This window comes from Trichinella spiralis (genome assembly GCF_000181795.1).
Source record: "Trichinella spiralis strain ISS 195 chromosome Unknown Scfld2, whole genome shotgun sequence".
Classification (NCBI taxonomy): domain Eukaryota; kingdom Metazoa; phylum Nematoda; class Enoplea; order Trichinellida; family Trichinellidae; genus Trichinella; species Trichinella spiralis.
In genome coordinates, this window is record NW_003526941.1 from 5579121 (window position 1) to 5600012 (window position 20892).

Below are 20892 nucleotides of genomic sequence, written 5' to 3' on the forward strand. Positions count from 1 at the left end.
CAGCATGTTGATAAATATGAATTTAAAAAAATCTACACAATTCATTTCATTTCTCCCAATTTTAAATCAATCGAAATAAGATCCCCCGTTTGCGCTTATCAATCAATCAATCAATGTACGTGCAAAGAGAGAAATATTTCACGGAACTGTCGCAGATGAACATACTGGTGCAGTGGAGAAAATGTTGTACACGTTGATCAAAGGGAACATCACCACCGCCCCGATGAATGATCCCAACTGAGAAAATATACCACACCAAAGCAGACGGGATTCCACTTCTGATTTGCGCAAACGATTTGCAATGATTGTTCTCAAAAATGAGCAAAGTCCCGTAGCAATTACAAATGAACCAACCTAAAGTAGAAGATAAACTTGGAAATCAAATTTTTAAAAATTTCTGTACAAAACAAACAACTGACAAATTACAATCGTCTACCTGCTTCATCATAATATAACAAATAAATGAATAAAAAAAATACTCACACATAGAAACGAACCGACAAATGTTTCTTTCAAAACACCAAATGGACTCTGAGAGGCTAAATATAAAATATACGAGCAAGCAATGACAACAACACTGGTCAACAAGGCCATGATGCGCAGAGATGTCACCGGTACGACGAACGACAAATAACTGCATATTGGATTTGCCAAACTGGAAAGCACAATCACCATCTGAAATACAGTCTGACCGTACGGTAAGCTGGCGTAGGATTGGACGGTCGGCATGACACCATTGATCAGGCAACAGACGATCGTCGTGAAAGCTAGCAAAATCGCGCACTGCGATCTGGACAGATGCGCATCTTGGGACGACAACAGCGCGGAATCGGTTTCAGCAGCGGACGTTTTCGACGTTTTGTCGTTTGGATTTTGAATTTCAGTTGCATCTGGAAGAATGTGCAACAACAAAAACGCGCACAAACCAATGCAAACCCACAGGCAAATAATTAAAAAGAAAACCGTAACACTGAAGCGTGCTTCCACTGGAACAGCCTCGGTTGAGTTGGTTGAACTGTTGAAAATACAGTTCACATTCCCTGAGCCTTGACTCAACGACAATATACTCGGAATAAGGCCGCTCAAGCCGAGACCGACAAAATACATGTTGGTAAAGCTTTGATGAAAATAATACATGTACGGGAGATAGAGAACGTTGCTGGTGCAGTCGACTAAAGCGTGAATGAAAAACAAACTCAAAAGTGCCACACTTCGTGGAACACCGGATACAATGCTCGTTTCTTTCCACAAAAATGACAACAACAAAGATGTCAATGCATCGACGGCGATAGACGCGACAATAATTTTCGCCGGTTTCTGAATGAACGGAAAATGAGCAAAGTACCTTTTCGCCAAAGAAAACAAAGCGGGACCCAAAATGGCCACTTGAACCAAAAGTGCCAAAAACGACGGCAAAGCCCATCCTTCAGGAAGAGTGTTCACCAAAAACGGCAATTCTACCCAAACTGAATTCACAGTTATCCATCCACACGAACCAAACAAAACCACAAGAATGTAAAATTTAAGCCAATGCTTAGTACAGGATCGAGAGTGCCTAAAATATAAAGCATAAACAACGAAAAATATTGAATTGAATCAGAAAAACAAATTTAAAGTAAATAAACATAATAATACAAATAAAATCAATCGATGACTTTAAAATACGGCTTAACAATTAATTCGCACCTACACATCTTGCGTACTGTAGTAGTGTTGCTTCAGAAATAAAATCAATCCAATTTTGAGAAATTTCAATTCGCTTCTCACAGATGCATATCACTTAATATTCAGATAAATTTAATTATAAATTTTAAGCATATTTGTGAATTTAAATGACGCTGGTGAAAATATTCCAGGCGTAAATGTGACTAACTAGAAATTCTGAAAAGAATCGTTAAACATTATCAAATGAAAAACTACGTCACCAAGAAAGAACTATACATGGATGATATGCAAATATAGTATCTGTCATAATGTCAAAGAGAATTTCATTGAAACATTACAACAGAGAGAATATAATTTGACAGCTTTAAGAAATTTTGCAAAAATCGAATGCTAAATTTGTAGAACTTTGAAAACATTTTCATCACGTGTCGAAACAAATCGAACAACAACAACTGACAAATGGTGCAAAAATTACTTGGCAACTTTATTCATTCGTTCGTTTAACTGATTTTATGCTAAATAACCAACTACTACCACTACTTTACTTGAAATTAATTTACGCTTCCAGCAATTCAACTATCCAAATGCTCATGCATTTTCACCGAATTAACGACAAATAAACTCCAACTAAAATTAGCATCGGCACGAAGTATTTTTTCACTTAACTGTTGCCTATTAATGGAATGTGGATGCAAAAGAAATGAACACTTACTCCTTCATGTTGGAAATGATGCAACACGTGTTTCGACAATTTCCTAAAATGAATGCAGTGCTGCTGAAAAGGCCATTCTCTTTTTTTTGAAAGTGCAAAATTACACTAGAAACTAGAAATGAATTTGTCATTCACAAATAATGAACGCTCAATAAAATGTTAAAAAACAACTGTATTTACAATGCAAATAGAAATAACATTCTCTATAACTATGAAAAAATGATAAAACTGAAAGATAATCAAAAATAAAATTATTATTTAAGAAAATCAATACAAACACGTACAGAACTGTCGAATAATTCGAAATCAACCGTACGTGAAAACAAAAGTCTAGAAGATATTTACAGATTCACAAATTCGTGTTTTTCACAGGTAATTTATTAACTGCTATCAAATTTATAAATAAATATTAATAAATTCAATGAAATAATTTCCACAAAACCAGGCAACAATTTTGTAATTTATAACAACAATCAAGTTGTCCTGCTACGAACCAGTTTACTGTAAGTAACAAAACGTCTATCAGTTACCGTTAATGGATTTGTTGAATTAACTGAGTCTTCTTTGGTTGCATAATTTCAAATTTGTTAGCTGAAAATGTTTAAAAAAATCAATAAATAAAGCATGCAAAACAAGCATACGTTCACGTGATGCTTGTTACTAGCACGTGTGAGTTGCGCTTTCACTACAGGAAAATTATCAAAATGTTTTCCGTTGCAAACAAAGCAAGTGAACATCAACGCGAACAGGCTGAATAATCGACGAAATGCTACGAGCAGATAGTGCCGGTCGATTGTTTGATTTGATGAATTTAATTGTTTCAAATGTTTACTTTAAGCAACTGATTTTTGTCCAGGCTATTTAGGAGATAGATGGATGAAATGGATAAATAGCTGCGGAATGTGTAGTAACTGCGAGGGAAATTGCCCTTCTTTTATGCACGTACAATTAAATTGACCAGCAGATTAAGAGTTTTCCACTGGTGCCGCAGAAGGCTAAATGCGAAGAAAACAATAAAAAAAGAAAGCGAAAAAAAAGATGAAGCAAGAATAAGCAGCATATATATACATATATATGAAGAAAAATCAAACGGAAAAAAACCATCTTTCGAAATTATTAATCAGCAGCAGCAGCAGCAGCGTTGGTGAATTCTTTGTCTTTTTTCTGCACAGCCGCAGACGGACTCCAAGCCACCTCTTTGATACTGTTCAACGTTTTGCTGAACCAAGTCGACTTGTGCTGCTCTTGGCAAGCTGAGCAACGGTTCAACTGGTGCAACAGTTCCTGATTTCGACACTGGCACTGTACCAATTCCAATTTTGTGTGAGCCAATTCAAGCTGCAATAAATTCACCTGATCCGTCAGATCGTCGGACGGTGTTAGCTGGGATGAATCGAAATTCTGCCCTGTTCCAATCGCTTCTTCAAACTCTGCTTCAGCTTGCTGTCGACAAGATTCCAACCTTGGACTGCAATTATCACAATCCGATGTGACATCCTTTAACAATAATCATTGATCAATTTGTAATTTATCAATTAATTAATTTCAAATTAAATCAATCTCTCACTGAATATTGTCGAGTAACGTCAGTATGAACTTTCTGCAAACGTTCTAACCTCTTACTCAAATCTGAGCAAATCTAAATTCAAACAATTGTTAATAAATGATTCGATTGATTAATTGTAACATATATATATATATTCGGACCTGCTTGTAATCGTAGATGATGTTTTGAGCACGACGATTCTCTTCTTCCAATCTTGCAAATTCTCGATGGCACATTTCTTGAATCTGAAATTTTTTGAAAAAATTTCCACATTTCCACATTGTTGAATTATAAAATTTAATTAAACAAATTAATTGCAAACTCACGCGCTTCCTTTCCTCTTGCTGATTACGATTGTCCTCTTGCAAATCTTTGCAAAGACGAGTCATCTTTTCCAACTGCACTTGCAACGATTCAATATTCTCTTCAGCCTGAAAAAAAAAGAAAAACAGTCAAATAATAATCAAATAATACTAATATTATTTCCCATGATTTACCGCATCTAAATTTTTTCTCAAATTCACTTTACTTGTAACCAATTTTGTAGCTAAATCTTCGTTCTCACGTTCCAATCGCATCACGTCAGCCAACAATTTCATATTCTCCTTCTAACAAATAAATATTCACAATCAATTTTATATGCATAATTTCCAATCCCACTGCTAGCTGACTTGATAATGTTCGAGTGGATTTTCCATTTCCGCTTCTTGACGTTTCAGTTCCAAAAAATCTTCCTCATATTCGGTCACTTTGTCCACACTCACCTTCAAAAATGAAATCAAGCATAAGCAGGATAATTCCTTTTTTTAGAATAAAAAAATCACCCGCAATTTCACCGCACTCTGCACTAATTCCTTGGCAGTAGCCTCGGTTCGATATTTTCGAGGAAGCGCTACACGAAAATATTTCAATGCACCTTCAAAGTCCAACGATAGCAGTTCTTTCTTAGAAGCCTCGAAAAAGAAAGAATATTAAAAAAAATACAACAAATTCATCACTTCAGAGCTACTACAAAGAAACTTACTTTCAGCAAGGCCAGGGCAATGTGAAAAATTGTATTCATACCCTGTAATAAACATTTTAAAAATAGTAAATAAACTGAAATCAATTTGCTGAAAATTCTCTACCTCCAACAGAAATAAATCAATTATATGAAATACCATGGACAGGGGAAATTTGGCAGTGAATAAAGTGAGAAACCACTGCGAAGCGAACATGTGGGTTTCGATGTGAATTTCTTGAAAATGCTCGCTCAAATCAGGCAAATAGTCCTAAAATTTTGCATAGTAGATTGAAACAAAACACAGCAAACCTTTTCCGCAACAACGCACTTGCATAAGCCGAGTAAGCTGATAGAAGCGCAGATGGAGCGTCTCAAATCCTTGCTTAAACAAGTCGCGCAGACGGTAGTGATACATGATGCGCACCAGTACGCAAAACGCCTCCGCTTCGGACATCTGAAATATTTTACACCAAATTGACATTCTCTTCAATTTTGTTGTTTGAAAAAATTATATAATAACAAATTGCATACATGCAACAGAAGTGAAGCGGCAAGAAATGACAAGCCTTGACAATAGCCGACTTCTTCATCGTAGACAGCATAAGCCTAAAAAATTTGAAAATTTTTCATTCGATTGAAACAAAAAAAATGATAAAGCAATTGAATTTCTCACTTTGCTAATTTTGTACAGTGCATCTTGTCCCAAGCCACCAACTTGTTTGAAGTAATCATGCGCTGGAAAAGTTCTGTGAATATCTCTCACAATCACTTGTTCATTGGGACATTCCTAGAAAAGATATATGTATTTCTTTTTTAAAAAAATTAATAATGAAATATAATCAATTCGATTGACTTTTGTTAACAATTGCGGGTAAGATTCCGACAGTTCAGGCTGTTGGAAACAGCCGGCAAGCATTTGCCAAACTTCACCACGAAGTGGATCAGGAACCCCGTCGCAGATCAACTGCGTCAACTGATCCGGCCGTTGGTTCAGATCTTCTTTCCACAATGTCAAGCATTGATTCCATTCAGCAAGGACAGCCGCACTGTATTCTTGTTTCACTTCACCCGAACCGCTCAACAACGGTTCATCACTATCTGTTGCAATTGAATTATAAAATTCAATACTGAAGTTATTAAAATTTACCGGATTCATTTTCGTCGTGTGGAGCGATCAAATTGGACAACATCCCTTTGGAACAGCGTCGAACCGACGACGGTGAAAGCAGACGTTGCCTCTGTGAATATGATTCGAAACAAATATCTTGCGGATCTAATGCCACTGCTTCATTGCCGTTCGGACACTGAACACGACAATAACAGATTTATAATTCAGTTTTTTTTAATTATTCAAATTTTGTAAAAATTAAATTTCATCCTCACAACAAATATTTACTCTATCACCAAACGCTACATATTCATTGTTGTTATATATAACTGTACTTGAGTTTCATATTACAAAAAAAACGAGAGTATCAGTTTCGATGCAAAATGGTGCAACTGAATAAACATATAAATTACTGAATAAAAAATTCCAATTGCATACTTACCAGTCGAACTTTCAAATAATACCTCTCACAAACATCCCGATGTTTCCAAGACCAAAATCGTTCGTTTTCGTCGAAAATTCTCACACGACAATCGACAACAAAACGCAACGGTTCTGGAATTGTACAGAAAACAATATCCGTGGCAACAGTCATATAAACCCTGGTTTCTGAAAAGAATCTAATTAGTCAGTTAATTAATTAATTAATTAATTAATTTTCTTTTCAAAATACCTCGAGGTGTTTCAGTGTTGAGAACATCAAAATGTGGAGACAAAGGATCCCAAACTGCACTGATTAAATAACCACCATTTTCTTTCGTTCGCATCGATTGCTTGAAAAGTTAATTAATTAAATTTTATATTTTGAAAAAACAAAAATTATAATTCGGAAATATTTACAACGTCAAGAAGCTGCATATCCACATGCTTGACGTTCCTTCCCGCAGCCAGCAGCAATCCAAAACACCTGAAACACAGTAATAATTGGACATTAAACTGCAAGCTTGTTTGTTTGTTTGTTGCATCAGCAAATTGGATCACTTCTTCACTACTAGACGATAAGGTCCAGAAACTTGGTTTATCAACAAAGAGATGTGCTTTTCACGTCCACGTCGAAGCTTGAAGCAAGTTTTCTCCTGCGGAGATGGCACCAACTGTCCTTTGTCATCCCTTTCCTGATTTGAATATTAAAAACTGACTTCAATTCAATTTAAAACACCAACAACAACATACCATAATATTTAAATGACCTTCCAATTCAAAAGATAATACTCCACTGCAATTGCCGGCAACAAATGTATTCAAATGAGGAGATGCACCGTTGTTCGCGTTGTCAAAAATTCTCGCAAATTCTCCCATAACACGTTCAATCTAACCTTTGAAAAATAATATCATTACCAGGAAAACAACAACAACAAAATAATAATAGTAATAATAAGCTTACAGTTGCCCTATCAGGTGCGCACAAAACGTGGCACTGATCCGATGATTCGTCAACAACTGACGTTGGCGAACGAAACGTAAAAGCCAAAAAACAGCGTTTCTGTTCCGACATTTTGGTGCAAAATAAAATCCGACAAACCGGAAAATCATCAACCAAATTTCCATCATTATCAAAAAACCTAAAACAAACAAATAAAAAAATTTCTGAAATAAATAACAACTATAAAGTAAACAAATTTACTGAACAGATTGCTGGCAAGTGCTCGGCATGCGTACGGTCACAACCTGTGCTTGTAAGTCATCTTTGGCGCCAAGTAGTCGCACTATTTCGCGGATCAGAAATTCATTTTTCGGTTCAACTATATTTGAGCATCCATAATAAGTGAGCTGAACAAACAAAATATTAAATGCACGCAATTATTCTTTCAATACAATTATTATTATTCACTTACAGTTTCTTTGAATTCCTGATGATTTTGTTCATTGAAATTGCCTGATGACACAGCTAATAATACAATTAAAATATAAATGAAATATAAATGATCATTTCAATTCAAATTAATAAATTGAAAAGCTTTAAATTTTCATGCTTCACAGCTTCTTACTAATGTAAAAAAAACTTAAATAAAATATTTTTACATTATAAAATTTACCATACCAACTGAGTCCATTAAAAACAGCCTCGAATACCAGACAATTTAGATCATAAAGGCGCAGCCTGAAAACATGATTTACTTCAACACACACTGTAATTTCAACATAAATTATATTTTAAAGAATTTATTTATTCATTATTATATTTCAAAAGTGTACATACATGCAAAATGACTTGCAAATTCTTTTGCAATTTATAAGAATAAAATTCAGATTGAGATTAAGATTAAGTAGAACATAAATCTTCTTATCTTAACAAAACAAGAAACATTTTCTAACAATATAAATACGATGGTTTTTATCCAGTCAATCTGTACAGTCATTGTCATTCTTACACATCAATTAATCATTTGATATCGATATCAGCGTAAATCAATCTATCAATCAATTTAGAAAAATAATTATTTAGCAAAACTGATAGAAAATAATGCTGCAAAACAGCTAGTAAAATAAAAAAACAAAAAAAATTTACTTCATAAAATTTAGTTGCCTTGAATTTATGAAACATTTCCTTGTACAAAAGTAATTATGAAAAACTTTTTACTAATCATTTAAAATTATAATTATATTTATATATAAAATTTATAAAATTAAAATTATATTTATATATAATTATAATTAAAATCCTGGAATGCAGAACTTATAAATAAATAAATTAACAATGAAACACAAAAAACAATGCCCACCAAATTATTAACTAAAATCACTTAATTCGAGAAGCTTAAACGGCGACTTCTACACATATTCAATACAGAACAATTTTAAATAAAACTGCAAAGATCATTTTATCAATACAAGTGAATTAAAAACAATTAAATAATTAAAAAATTTTTTACCTACAGTGATTTTTTTTGGAAGGCACTCAGTTGATCAAAAATCAATGTCAGCATGCCATGAATACCGTGTTAGAAAATGCAGGATCAAATTTAAATTAAAAAAATATCCCTTTTACATAATTCAGTCTAGTACTAGTTTAAACTTGAATTATTTTTAATTTCTGAATGTCAGATAATGTTTGCATTTTATAAAAAAAATTTTTTCTCGACATTTAATTACGCAATTTCATTTACCTGCATTTACTTTTACCGTATGTCTAATCGACAATGTTGTAGTAGACTTTTTTGTATTTGTAACAATTAACAACATTTTAACACAATATACCTTTATATAATTGTCTAATTTTTTATATGTAAGTTACTTTTCAACTGTTATTAAAAGTTTATTTAAATGACATTCACATAAACTCATTATTTGAACATTTAATCATTATTTTTTAAAACTAATTTTTTTCATGAAATCTGTTTTCTGTATATTACGTATGTTTGAAAATAAAAAATTTTTTTTCGTATTTACCTTGCATATTCATCTGCAGAAATCATTCACCGTTTAATGCAATTTGTAAATGAAGTAAACACACTTGTAATCAAGGAAGTTAATTTGATTTTTCAATTACTGTTTTTCCCCTTATTGTTTAATTATTTTTAAAGTTTTTTTGTCGTTGAAATGATGAAGATTGGTTTTTTGATTAGCTGAAAACAGAATCTCTTAGCGCTTGATATCCTTTTCAAATTTTAGAAATAGATTTTATATAATCAAGCCCTATTCAGTGCCTTCGAGTTGAACAATGACAAGCTCAAAATCATACAAATATGTCAAACTTGATACAGAACCGTCTACATCATTTGCTAGCCGTACAATTGAGCAACAAGAGGTTTGCGGTTCTTTTTTCTTTTGGTTATCCAACTGGATGGATTTTTTTTGCATACATTCATTTCAGCTAATTATTAAATCACAAGATGAAAATTTAGAAAAGATCGGAGCCAACGTACGCGTTTTGCGTGACATGAGTGCACAGATTGGATTCGAAATTGAAGAGCAGTCGATGTAAATTTCCCCTTTTTTTGGTGAGAAGAGAAAATAATCCGTCATTGTATTTGAGAATGCTTGATGATTTGAATGCCGACTTGGACAGTACGCAGGCGAAAATGGCCACGGTGATGAACAAAATGGGAAAAGTGATGCACATGTCTGCTGGTAAAGAAGCTTCGATGCGTTTTCCTGACGATTATGTATTTTTAAATTCGCTTTTCTCACGTTTCAGATAAACTTCAAACGTACATCATTGTTGCCTTGTTGGTGTTGTTGGCCGTTTTGATAATAATGTTTGCCATTTTGTAAATTATTAAACCTGCACTAACAAGCTCTGTGCACTTTCTTGACTTATTGACACTGCTTTTAATATTTCAAAATTGTTTTACCAGAAAATAAATTATTTTCACTCAAAAATATATCTGAATTGAACAGAAGGATAAAAATTGTCCAAGAGCGCAGCAACCAACGCCAGAGAAGAATCAATGATCAATGGGCCAAGAAACAGATTCTTCCTTTCCACGAAAAATTAAATAAAAATCACATTTATACATTGTTTCTTATGTTTAAATCGAGCACACACGCACATGCACATATCAGTACAGCAAACTAGCAAATAGCAAACAATGTTCATTTTCCTTCTTCAACGTCTATCGCATATTTGATTTATTTAAAACATCGACCGCTCATGCCAATCTTACACATAAATGTTTGTTTACTCAATTTTAAATATTTTTACGAGAAAAATTTTTTTCAAAACTTATCCATTACTCGCATATAGAAATGACACTGACTTACCTGATACGATGTTGCTTTTGATGGTTGACTTTGATTAGCAGCACGTAACGTTCATTCTCGTAGTTTCATCATCTTTTGTCAGGTGTTCATCTTTGAGGCGATCTGCCAATGATGAACATTAATGTCTTCACGGGTAGTGCATTAATATAAACTAAAAATTGCTTTTCATGAAAAGAAAACCGAAAACTCCAATTTGAATTATCAAAATGAACAATATCATAGCGGTAATAAAACATTCACAGAAGAATGTTACCTCCCACACACAAGTCATACATACCTTTTTGCACTACTTATTTTTAATAAAAAATAAATTTCTGCTTAATATATACGACGTTGCATATATCAGTTGCATAACGCTTACAGCAGAATGGTAAAAGTAGGACGCTGGGATGGGCTAAAGTCAAACGCGATCAACCAATCAAAACATCGTGATAAGCAAACATTTCAAATATTGTTAATTATACTGATATAAACTTGATTGTCAAAATTTTATTATACCGTATGCGCATACAAATAGTTTTAAGTAAGGCCTTTCGAAGGTTACTTATTTATTAAAAATGCATTCTCTAGTAGTATTTGGTTGTTGTTATTGATTTTTTTGTATATTATTTATTATCTTTTCAAAATTTGCATGGTTTTCGTTATGCTATTTCTGATTGAAAAAGTTCTACACTGACCAAGAAATTACGAACCGAACCACGTTCAGCTAATTAATATTGAAAAGTAAGCGTTACCTGTGATTGGCTGATTTGGAAATAGCATGGTGGTTCTTTCGATTATACTACCCTCTGCGCGTCAATTAGATCCATGCTCAGACATGAATATATGGATATTTTGATTTTCTTTCTTCATCACTTGGGTTCAGACATTTCCCACACCATCGAACGCACTACGGATGTCGAAACCTTGCTACATTATTCCTTATCGCCAGACAGTGGTTACTGCTTCTGAATGAGTCGTCGACGAATGCTTTGAACGGCAAGTCAGACTGGCTTTCACGTTTGATAATAGGCATGGAAGTTTTAATTTTTGTCGACCATCCCTAATTTCTGTTTGTCTATGACGAAAAGAGAAAGAGGGAAGCGCAATCAGAAGAACGAGCATAGCATTTCCAAATCACACGATCACAGGTAATACCTGCTTTTCACCATTATTGAGCTGAATGTTACTTACCATTATTGTTCATGATTTCCAGTACTGTGTGACAATAAATCGAATGAATATGTTATGACTTACGAATAATGTAGTAGCATATTTCGTTTACAATCATCCTGTAAATTAAAAATGCTCTCATCTTATTTCTTTGACATTTGTTTCAGAAAACATGGGGATTGGAATAGTTCTTTTCTCACTTTTCATCACAGTTGCGGGCCATCAGAAAGAGGTAGTAGATAGCAACGGCTATTTGGTTTACTGTCCATGCATGGGTAAATAAATAAACCTTTCCGTTTATTACCTTTTTTCCTGACACAAATGAAACGTTTTAGGTCGTTTTGGCAATCAGGTGGAACAATTTCTTGGGACGTTAAGTTTCGCTAAACACATCAATCGTACACTTGTTCTTCCTCCATTCATAGAATACGACTCTGGGAAAACGGTAATTTTATTGTCCACTTTGTATAATGATGATAATAAAGTTCTAAGAACATTTTATTCCAATTTTAAGAAAATGATTCGCTTCACTGACTATTTCCAGTTGAAACATTTGCTAAAGTATCATCGAGCAATAGAAATGAGTCAGTTCATTCGAGATGTGGCTCCGATTATTTGGCCGATGAATCGTCGAATTGGTAGGCGCTTTAATTCCATTATTGCCAGTGTTAAATGTATTCAATGAGATTTTTCAGGATTTTGTTATTATGAAGGCAGTCACTCGAACGGATGTGACATGAAATATGGAAATCCATTCCAAGTTTTCTGGGATTTATACAATGTTGATTTTGCCTCCTATGAAATATACAGCAAAAATGGTTTATCAACAGAGAGAACTCACTGGGATCTGTGGTTAGAACGGTAGGTCCAAGAGGTTAAATAATAAAGATTTATTTATTTAATAAGTTACTTTTCTAATACTTCTGAAGATATCCTGCCGAAAGTTATCCTGTATTAGCTTTCAAAGGTCCTCCCGGTTCTTTTCCTTCGAATCCAGAAGATCACGCTTTACAAAAATATTTAGTTTGGTCACCATACGTACAAGACAAGGCTGACGCTTTTATCAGTGAAAATCTTCGAGGACAGCCTTTCTTGGGTGTGCACTTGCGCAACAACAAAGATTGGGTAAATAATTTATAGGGTTTTCTTTTTTTTTTTGCTGCTTTCGAAATTTAGCCATTTTTAGCCTAATGTCTGTCAGTATATCAAACCAAAGTGGCATCTGTTCTGTTCTTCACAGTGTTTGGGAAAACATTTCGAACACGGCATCATGACAATGGAGCTGTGCCTTCCTTCTGAAGAATTAATCTTATCCCAGGTGAAAGAGGCAATTGCTCGTACGGGTCTGAAAGTGCTGTTTGTTGCTTCTGAATATGATCACATGATCAATCAATTCACACAAATGTTGCCTAAAAAGCAAGGGGTAAGGTGATTTTTCTTTCTTCATTTGAATCGTACGGCTTTCTGTAAAATTTACACGCTCTTCTTGAATATAGTATACGGTAGTTCGACGATATCCAGATCATGCCCAGATCAGTTTGGCAATTTTAGCCAAATCGAAACTATTAATTTGCAACTGCCTTTCTTCATTTACTGCAATGGTTAAGCGTCAACGTGATCTGCAAGGCTTACCGACAGAATTCTGGGGTTTCAACAATACCGAAACGAAACAGCACAGCGAGCTATGAGAACCGAGTGAAGCTTTAAAAATATTTGTTACTATACTCTGTAATGCTTCTGTTGCACAAAATGACAATGTGTGTGCGATTGATTCATATTCATTCTGAAAGAAAGACTTTTCAAAGAAGAAAGTATAAATAATAAATTAACATATATTTCGACTATGATTAAAAGCGCAATATTCAGTTGAATGACGTTTATCAAGGCAATTTGTGTATGGATGGTACTTAGAATTGTGGATTTTTTTTATTTGTTCCAAAAGAACAGTATGTTCAAGTCTGCAACAGTATATACAGTTGAATAAGAAAAAGAATATACTGTTTTCCATTTTGAAAAGTCGACCAACCATGAAACAGTTAAGCAAGTGTTAAGCTTGTCAAAGTGGCATTGCAATTTCGTTCCAAATCTTCGTCTGAATCGCAATAGCTGAAACGAGGAGAATCACCTGCGCATTTTTGTATTAATTTTTCAAATTATTGTAATTTTACTACATTTCCGTCTCTTCTTCTTGTTGAAGTTCAACGTCCAGCAAATTTTTGTACTGAATTGCTGCGAATCGATCCCATTCGTTGGCTGCGTCTTCAAACTTGAAAAGCAATACAACAGAATGAATGAAATAACCGAAGAAAAACCGTCAACGATGAAAATATTATATAAATAAATGCATAAAACAACTGATGCACCGTGTTTACCTCATCATATAGATGGCGGCTAGAATCAGGATCTTCGTGCGTGAGAAACTTTCTAACGTTGAAGAATGTATCGAAAAAGAACGCTGACATACGGCATCGTTTCAGATCACTCAACGATATTTTATCTGGATGAGCCGGCTTGACGGCGTCGAAAATCTTTAAAAATAAAAGTAAAATGAAATTGCGAAATTAATAATAAAATACAAGTTTGAAAGTGAAATATATATGCACATCCGCATCTCACCTGACAGATGAGATCAGTGAAAGGAACCGCCGCCAGACCGTATTCAGTCATCCTCTCCACCTGTTCTTCGTAGAAATAATGCAACTCGTACATGGACAAATAACCATCGCCGTCTAAATCCATGCAACGAAACCAATATTCGATACTAAAAATCAAAGAATCAAATCATTAAAAATAAAATACCTTCCCTTCGCTTGGTTACAATACATCGCATACCTCTTCGGATGTTGTTTGTCCACTTCTGCAATTAAAAACCACACAAATTCCACGTAAGTCATTTGTTGAACGTTGCTTGTCATATTGCAATTCACGGCAGTAGAAAATATTCGATCAATGATTCTTCTGTTTAAAGCTCAAAATGGAAAAGCTGTTTACAATTTTTCAATTTCAAAAATAAAATGAACCAAAAATTGAACTCGCTCACCATAATCTGAATATCGCTCTAGATCCGTTTTATCAATGAGCATGTCGTGATCATCGTCCAATTTCCAAAACATACAATAAATGACGTAGAAGTGTTCATAGGAAAAATAATCCGTCACTTTGTTTATATCTTCTTCTTCTCTCAGACGCCAAAGTGTCTTAATCAGATTAAACATAACATAATATAACATAAGATTACATTATACAAAAAAAATTATTTTCGCTAACCGAGCATAAAAATTAAAACAAAAAAAGCACTTACAGAAAGGAAATTTGCTCGTCTCAATTCAGTAGCTGTAATTTTCTCAGACCAGCTGAGGCTGACAGAAAAAAATATCCTCGATATTACCTTGAATAATAAATTTAAAAAATGAATTCGAAATAAATTTCAAAAATAGACAGACATACTGTTTGTGCATAGCATGAATGAAATGTCGGCGCTTCGCGAAGACAAGAAAGTCCAGGATGATGATCTATGATATCCTATGAAAAACATTTAACAAAAAGTTTAAAAAAAAGAAATAATAATCAACAGCAGACAAATAAATGAACAAATATATAAATAAGTGAACATACTTGAATCATTGGTAAAAAGTTTGTAGCTATGACGTGATTTGCTGAATCGCCGTTCAATAAGCGAATGAATGCATACACCGGATCACTTCCAACTTTGCATATTCTGTGATTTGAAAAAAACGAGGAAAACATTAAACATAGAACAAATAGAATTTATTGAAAAAAAAATCACAAATCATACCGTTTCCAAAATTCTTTGAAATTGTAATAATTGACAAATCCATCATCCGGTGCAGAACGGCAACAGTGGTAAAACGGCTGCCGGACGTAATAAGGCAAACCGCACGCTTCGGCTACTTCGCCCATTGCATGCAAATCAGCTTTTCCTGAATGTCGGACAAAAATTTCGGCACATTTTCTCAACTGTACACTAATTACATTCGGATCCGAGGGTTTACCGCATGGGAAATAAAATCTAAAAAATGCTATATAAAAAACAACAACCACGTATATACATATGTACACCACACCTTGGGATATGTTCGTTTTGAGATGAAGCCAACAGCACCGGCGGTAAAGAGGGTTGTGGGAGCGTCAAATGAACAACGGGCAAGGAATTGGCGGTGCTTTTCAAGCTATCGGTTAGCCATTTGGCAGAAGAGAAATTATTTACGGTAGAATTGTGAAAAACGGCCGTCGGCAGTGTCGCATCCCAAACCCGTAATTTATTAATATTGATGTTGCTGCTGTTCAAGTTCTTGTTGTCAGTCGTTGCCTAAAAGGAAACTAAGTTGAAAATAACTAAACAATTTGTGCATTACAATAATAATAATTACCGTATACTGTTGCTGTACATGAGGCATATTAGATCGGTCGTGTGGTATTGTTGGTCGCTTTTCAAATTGCAATATCCGTTCAGCTACTGAGCCGTTGATCATCCAGTTGGTCGGACGTGTGGCAACTGATTTAGCCGGTCGAGAACCAAAAATCGCTTCGTCCGTTGCGGCGCTTGATTTTCCCGCTGCGGTCTGTCCGGCTCCGTGGGGTCTATTTCCATGCTTGGTTGGAGGAACGCCGAGATTGTTCAAAATGGAATCCAGCTCGGTAAAGTCCGGCTCGGGTCGTTCGGCAGTGGCGGTGCTGTTCACCATTGTCGGCGTCGGTCCAGAGAACGGTCGAATGGAACGTGTGGGCGTGGCACGCGGCTTCTCGTCGCATTCGTCGATGATCGCCTTGACTACCGTGTTCCAAGCTTCCCAAGTCGGCTGCCGGCTTCGATCGCGGCTCAGCTCCGTCGACGGTCTCGACACATCCTCGACGCCGTTGAAATCCGTCCACAGGCCAGTGCTGGTCAAGCTGGACGATTTTTGAATTTCACACCTTCGACCGCGTTCACCACCATTTTCCACTGTCGTACTGAATCGATCACCATCCAACACCGGAGACGCGCACCTCTGCACCACGTAATCATATACGTCGCGATCGCTGAATGAACGATCCACTGTTGTCGCTTTTGGCCAGTAATAGCCTCAAAAAAAATTTATTCCACTATTTTGCCACCGTTCAAAATTAATTGCAAAGCTTGTTTAAAACAATTTACAATTTTAAAACAAAAAAAACATTTGAACAAACAACATTATACATATGTGCAAATAATACTGCAGCTAAGAAGTTGCTGTTGTTGTTGATGATGTTTGGTCTAATCACACTAAAACTTGAAAAANACGGCAAAACAATCCCCATCATGCAGTAAACGCAAAAAATATATTCAATTTCTAAAATTACTCACGATGGAATANGAGCATAATCTCTTCCAATTGGAGCAATTTTAAATTTGAAAATATGCAAAAAAATAATAATAAAAACATGCAGACGACAAAAAAAAGAAAATTATTCATTCAAAAAACAACGTGAACCATTCGTTAGTTTGCATTTGGGTTGAAAGAAAAAACTGCAGACGCCTATTGGGCAATAGCAAGCTTCAATAATAATAATTAATAATAATTAATAATAATAAATAATAATAATTAATAATAATAATAATAATAAATAATAATAATAATAATAATAATAATAATNNNANNNATATAAAAAAAATNAGCACTTCTCAATTGAAGATAAAGNCGCAAATTTGAANGANTTTTCAANTACAATGCCGTTACTTATCTATATACTATCAGTACTTTCTTTTTCAAATTGATGCCAATCAAAACTTATTTCATTCACATTTCAATATTCATTACTACACAAAAAGAAATATAAAAATCAAAACGCCGGATCAATCAAACTGCTATGCTAATTTTAAAAAAGAAAAAACAAATTATAGTAAAAATAAAATTTTTTCCTCGAAAATAAATATCTTTCACTAGACTGTTGGCAGTGTTGTCGATAATTTTTCCAATATAATCAGCTGCAAGCGGCTAATTGCCCTGTTTTGTGGTTAAATTTGGCTTATTGATGATAAAAGTTTAATCTTAGTAGCTTAATTGCAAGCGAACTCTCTCAACCAAGCAGTAGTATTAACGTTTCAATTTTGCAAAGAAATATCGAAATAAACCAGTTTCAATACATTTATCAAAATGTACATTCTCAATTATCAAATATGTAAAAATGAAAATCTGATTAATATTCAAAAATAACAGGAAAAAAAATTACACCTTTTATACGTGAATTTTTTTATCAATGATAATTATTCTGAAAATAGCATGAAAAGCATTTGAAATATTAACAAAAAATCCACTGAATCGATTTTTGAAAAACTGAAAAATATGGCATTTGATGAGTGAAATTATTTTCTTTATCTGCAAAAGTTAGCTTGCTTCCGCTTTACAACGCGCCTGACATCGTTCATCAATCAGAAAGGTGCAAAGCTACACTAAAACTTACGCAACTGATTGCCGAGGCGTGACAAGCTGACATGGTTAGCTGCTAACATTAGAATTGAAAAAGAAGAAGAAAACAAATGCTAATTTTTTCAAAAAAATATGCACATAAATAAAATCATATTTTTTACACTCACCATTAGTGATCGTTTTTGTAGAAATTGTCTGCTGTGATTCAGGATATCGATACCACTGTTGTTGTTGTTGTTGTTGTTGCTGCTGCTGTTGCTGGTAGTGATGGTGGTGGTGGTGCTGCTGCTCTTGCTGCTTCTGGTGATTACTGTATTGGTGTTGATGATAATGATTTGATTTGGTAAAGCTTCTTGATTGAACATTATCATCCAGTTCACGAGCAAACTGATTACGTTTAGCCAAAAAATTCGACCTCCAGGTGTCGCTTCGACGACGTGGCATTGTACCTACATCCTTCAGTACGTCGTCCAGGGCCGACAAGTCCGGCTGTACTGGTGCCAAGTGAGCCCGTTGAGCAACTGGTCTCAAATCAACCGTACTGAACCACTGGCGATGGACAGTTGTGACAAGCTGATGCTGCACAGCTACAGGTTCCCACAAATGATGGCTTCGATTAGTAATGGCAGACCTAAGCAGAGACGGCGACCCCCAGCCACCGCGCTGGTCCGTCGCCGACATCCACTGGTTTTATTTAATTTTCAATTCTTCTATTGTTTATTCAAACCAACAAGTTAGCATTGAAATTGAAAACAACTTTCTAAATCAATAGGCAAGGCTTCTTTTCCAGCTAAGAGAAGGCAATATAAATATATATATATTTATATTTATATATCTATATACATATATACGTTGACCCAACGGCTGCCGTGCCACTGAAGAATGTATATATATGTTCAGACGGGCAACTGACAATCAAACTAAGCACCTCTTTACTTGCTCCTCTATTAGCTGCCAACTGGCTAACGTTGAAGCGGCTGTCGTGATCGTTGCGGCGCTTGGGTGACGTGCAAAGCGCAGGTTGAAAATAACTAACAGCCAAACGATGTGCTGGTAAACATAATTCGTTTTCTTCTTCTTCTTCTTCTTCTGCACTCTGCTGTTGCTTTCTTCAATTTTTCATTCAAAACTTTTTCCACTTCACAAAATCATTTCAAAATAACTTACCATCAATTCAATAGTAAATGTTCAATTCACAGATCATTCAATTTTGCAAATTTACAAATTATCAATTTCTTTTTCCTGACAATAAACTTCATGCAACCTCAATTCATTGCCTATATCGTCCTTCCTAGAAGAAAAATAATTGTACATAAAACAAGTCAAACAAAACAATCTGTTAACAATTCTACTACCAATAACTGATGTCATTTAGATGTTATTAATTCTATCTAATCACCTCAAAATAATTTGATATGCAATTTGCTATTATAACTTTACCACTCAGCCCACCCTCCAATCTTATGTCATTTGAAAAAACCTTCAAAAACGTGAAAATTATTAGAAAAAAAAGCAAACAAAACAGAAATTCTACATTACATTATAAAACTGATAATTATATTTCCACTTGGTGGCGAATTTCTAACACATAAAAATGTATTTAACGTTTTGAAATTTAAAACAGATTAGCTTCGAACTTTCTATAAATCTTACTTACGACGAAATGCGATACTTTTATACCAGAGAAAATGAAATGCCCTACTTTACTACAGAACAACTACCGGTACACAAAATTATTTATACAATTGAAATCATACTGTATTTCTTTTAAATTTCAAAACAGTCCAAATTTCATATTTTTTTTAAAATCTATTCTTAAATCGTATACAAAATATCAACTCTTCAAATGACATTCAATATTGCATTTAAAATAGAATAATAAAAAAATTTAAAAACAATTACTTCAACATGTCATCTTGTGCGGCTGTTGCTTTCTGTTTCGATTTATTGGCCGGTGACATTTTGTACATCAAACGTCGAATGGAAATTTCGGAAAAATCTTAAAATTTTTCATCTATATCGGGAAATGTAAATGAATCTTCAGTATTAAACAGTCATATTACTTTCTAGCAAAAAAAATTACACGGAAATCATCATATTCACATCTTTGCATTACATTAAATAGGAAAATGCATCAAATTCAGAATTGACATTTTGCCGTCAGCCAACTGACAATTTTCAAGAAAAAATAAATTTCAACTGTCATAATTTCATTGAAATACAATTCATCCCCTGATATATTTAGCATCATATAACGATTAAGAAAAATGCAGTCTAGAGAATAATAAACTTCAAGTAACATGCTTGACAAATTACACACAAAAATACAAAACCCCCCCAAGATATTAGCATAAAAATTATATTAAATATGACTTGTTATAAAAATAACACTGATAAAATTTACCCCTAATTCAATTTACCAAAACTTAAAAAATTTCTGATGTTGCATAATGCAAATAATAAAGACATAAAAATCATAAGTTTTAAGAAGATGTTGTGTAACGTTATGCAATGAAAATGAATTAAACAAGCACAGACTGTAACACTATTTATATATATGACTTACCTTTTGATGTGATAATAATGCCTTTACGC

The 20892-nt window shown here is 34.2% G+C and overlaps 4 protein-coding genes across 4 annotated transcripts; 1 reads left to right on the forward strand and 3 right to left on the reverse strand.

The window, feature by feature from the left end:
* Window positions 1–138: 138 nt before the first annotated feature.
* On the reverse strand, window positions 139–2385 carry Tsp_05842 (conserved hypothetical protein). Its single transcript, XM_003380080.1, has 3 exons — window positions 2378–2385; window positions 484–1555; window positions 139–354 (listed from the first exon to the last, which is right to left on the reverse strand). The coding sequence occupies exons 1-3, from the start codon at window positions 2383–2385 to the stop codon at window positions 139–141; spliced, it is 1296 nt and encodes a 431-aa protein (XP_003380128.1).
* Window positions 2386–3493: 1108 nt separating this feature from the next.
* On the reverse strand, window positions 3494–9217 carry Tsp_05841 (Rab GTPase-activating protein 1). Its single transcript, XM_003380081.1, has 24 exons — window positions 9142–9217; window positions 8071–8163; window positions 7870–7922; window positions 7659–7804; window positions 7419–7596; window positions 7208–7345; window positions 7016–7149; window positions 6875–6941; window positions 6708–6807; window positions 6477–6643; window positions 6074–6230; window positions 5780–6024; window positions 5600–5713; window positions 5447–5532; window positions 5236–5380; window positions 5084–5194; window positions 4948–4989; window positions 4748–4876; window positions 4595–4687; window positions 4421–4531; window positions 4250–4354; window positions 4085–4168; window positions 3945–4016; window positions 3494–3874 (listed from the first exon to the last, which is right to left on the reverse strand). Exons 1-24 carry the CDS (start codon window positions 9215–9217, stop codon window positions 3494–3496), a joined length of 3027 nt encoding a protein of 1008 aa, XP_003380129.1.
* Window positions 9218–9695: 478 nt separating this feature from the next.
* Window positions 9696–13578, forward strand: Tsp_05840 (GDP-fucose protein O-fucosyltransferase 1). Its single transcript, XM_003380082.1, has 10 exons — window positions 9696–9782; window positions 9849–9955; window positions 10011–10105; window positions 12058–12165; window positions 12226–12335; window positions 12405–12528; window positions 12586–12751; window positions 12820–13015; window positions 13077–13313; window positions 13387–13578. The coding sequence occupies exons 1-10, from the start codon at window positions 9696–9698 to the stop codon at window positions 13576–13578; spliced, it is 1422 nt and encodes a 473-aa protein (XP_003380130.1).
* Window positions 13579–14057: 479 nt separating this feature from the next.
* Tsp_05839 (conserved hypothetical protein) lies at window positions 14058–20296 on the reverse strand (the record flags this gene model as incomplete). The annotated part of the gene is made up of 17 exons (XM_003380083.1): window positions 14058–14156; window positions 14263–14418; window positions 14507–14651; window positions 14690–14858; window positions 14931–15087; window positions 15192–15278; window positions 15338–15412; window positions 15506–15608; window positions 15687–15920; window positions 15961–16220; window positions 16282–16973; window positions 17356–17424; window positions 18465–18981; window positions 19141–19172; window positions 19234–19406; window positions 19520–19588; window positions 20200–20296. Coding segments are annotated over 17 exons (3134 nt in total), but the record flags the coding sequence as incomplete, so codon positions are not given.
* Window positions 20297–20892: the final 596 nt, after the last annotated feature.

What these genes read in the sequence shown, in the direction of transcription:
- Tsp_05842 (XM_003380080.1), bottom strand. An exon ending in TTGTCGGTTCGTTTCTATGT is followed by an intron (nt 355 to 483) that starts GTGAGTATTTTT and finishes CTTCTACTTTAG; the next exon opens with GTTGGTTCATTTGTAATTGC.
- Tsp_05841 (XM_003380081.1), bottom strand. Translation starts at nt 9,217, where the DNA reads ATGTTGTTAATTGTTACAAATACAAAAAAGTCTACTACAACATTGTCG. An exon ending in CTGTTGCATGTATGCAATTT is followed by an intron (nt 5,381 to 5,446) that starts GTTATTATATAA and finishes AAAATATTTCAG; the next exon opens with ATGTCCGAAGCGGAGGCGTT. An exon ending in TGAGAAAAAATTTAGATGCG is followed by an intron (nt 4,355 to 4,420) that starts GTAAATCATGGG and finishes TTTTTTTTTCAG; the next exon opens with GCTGAAGAGAATATTGAATC.
- Tsp_05840 (XM_003380082.1), top strand. Translation starts at nt 9,696, where the DNA reads ATGACAAGCTCAAAATCATACAAATATGTCAAACTTGATACAGAACCG. An exon ending in AGTGATGCACATGTCTGCTG is followed by an intron (nt 10,106 to 12,057) that starts GTAAAGAAGCTT and finishes CATTTGTTTCAG; the next exon opens with AAAACATGGGGATTGGAATA. An exon ending in TGCGCAACAACAAAGATTGG is followed by an intron (nt 13,016 to 13,076) that starts GTAAATAATTTA and finishes AGCCATTTTTAG; the next exon opens with CCTAATGTCTGTCAGTATAT.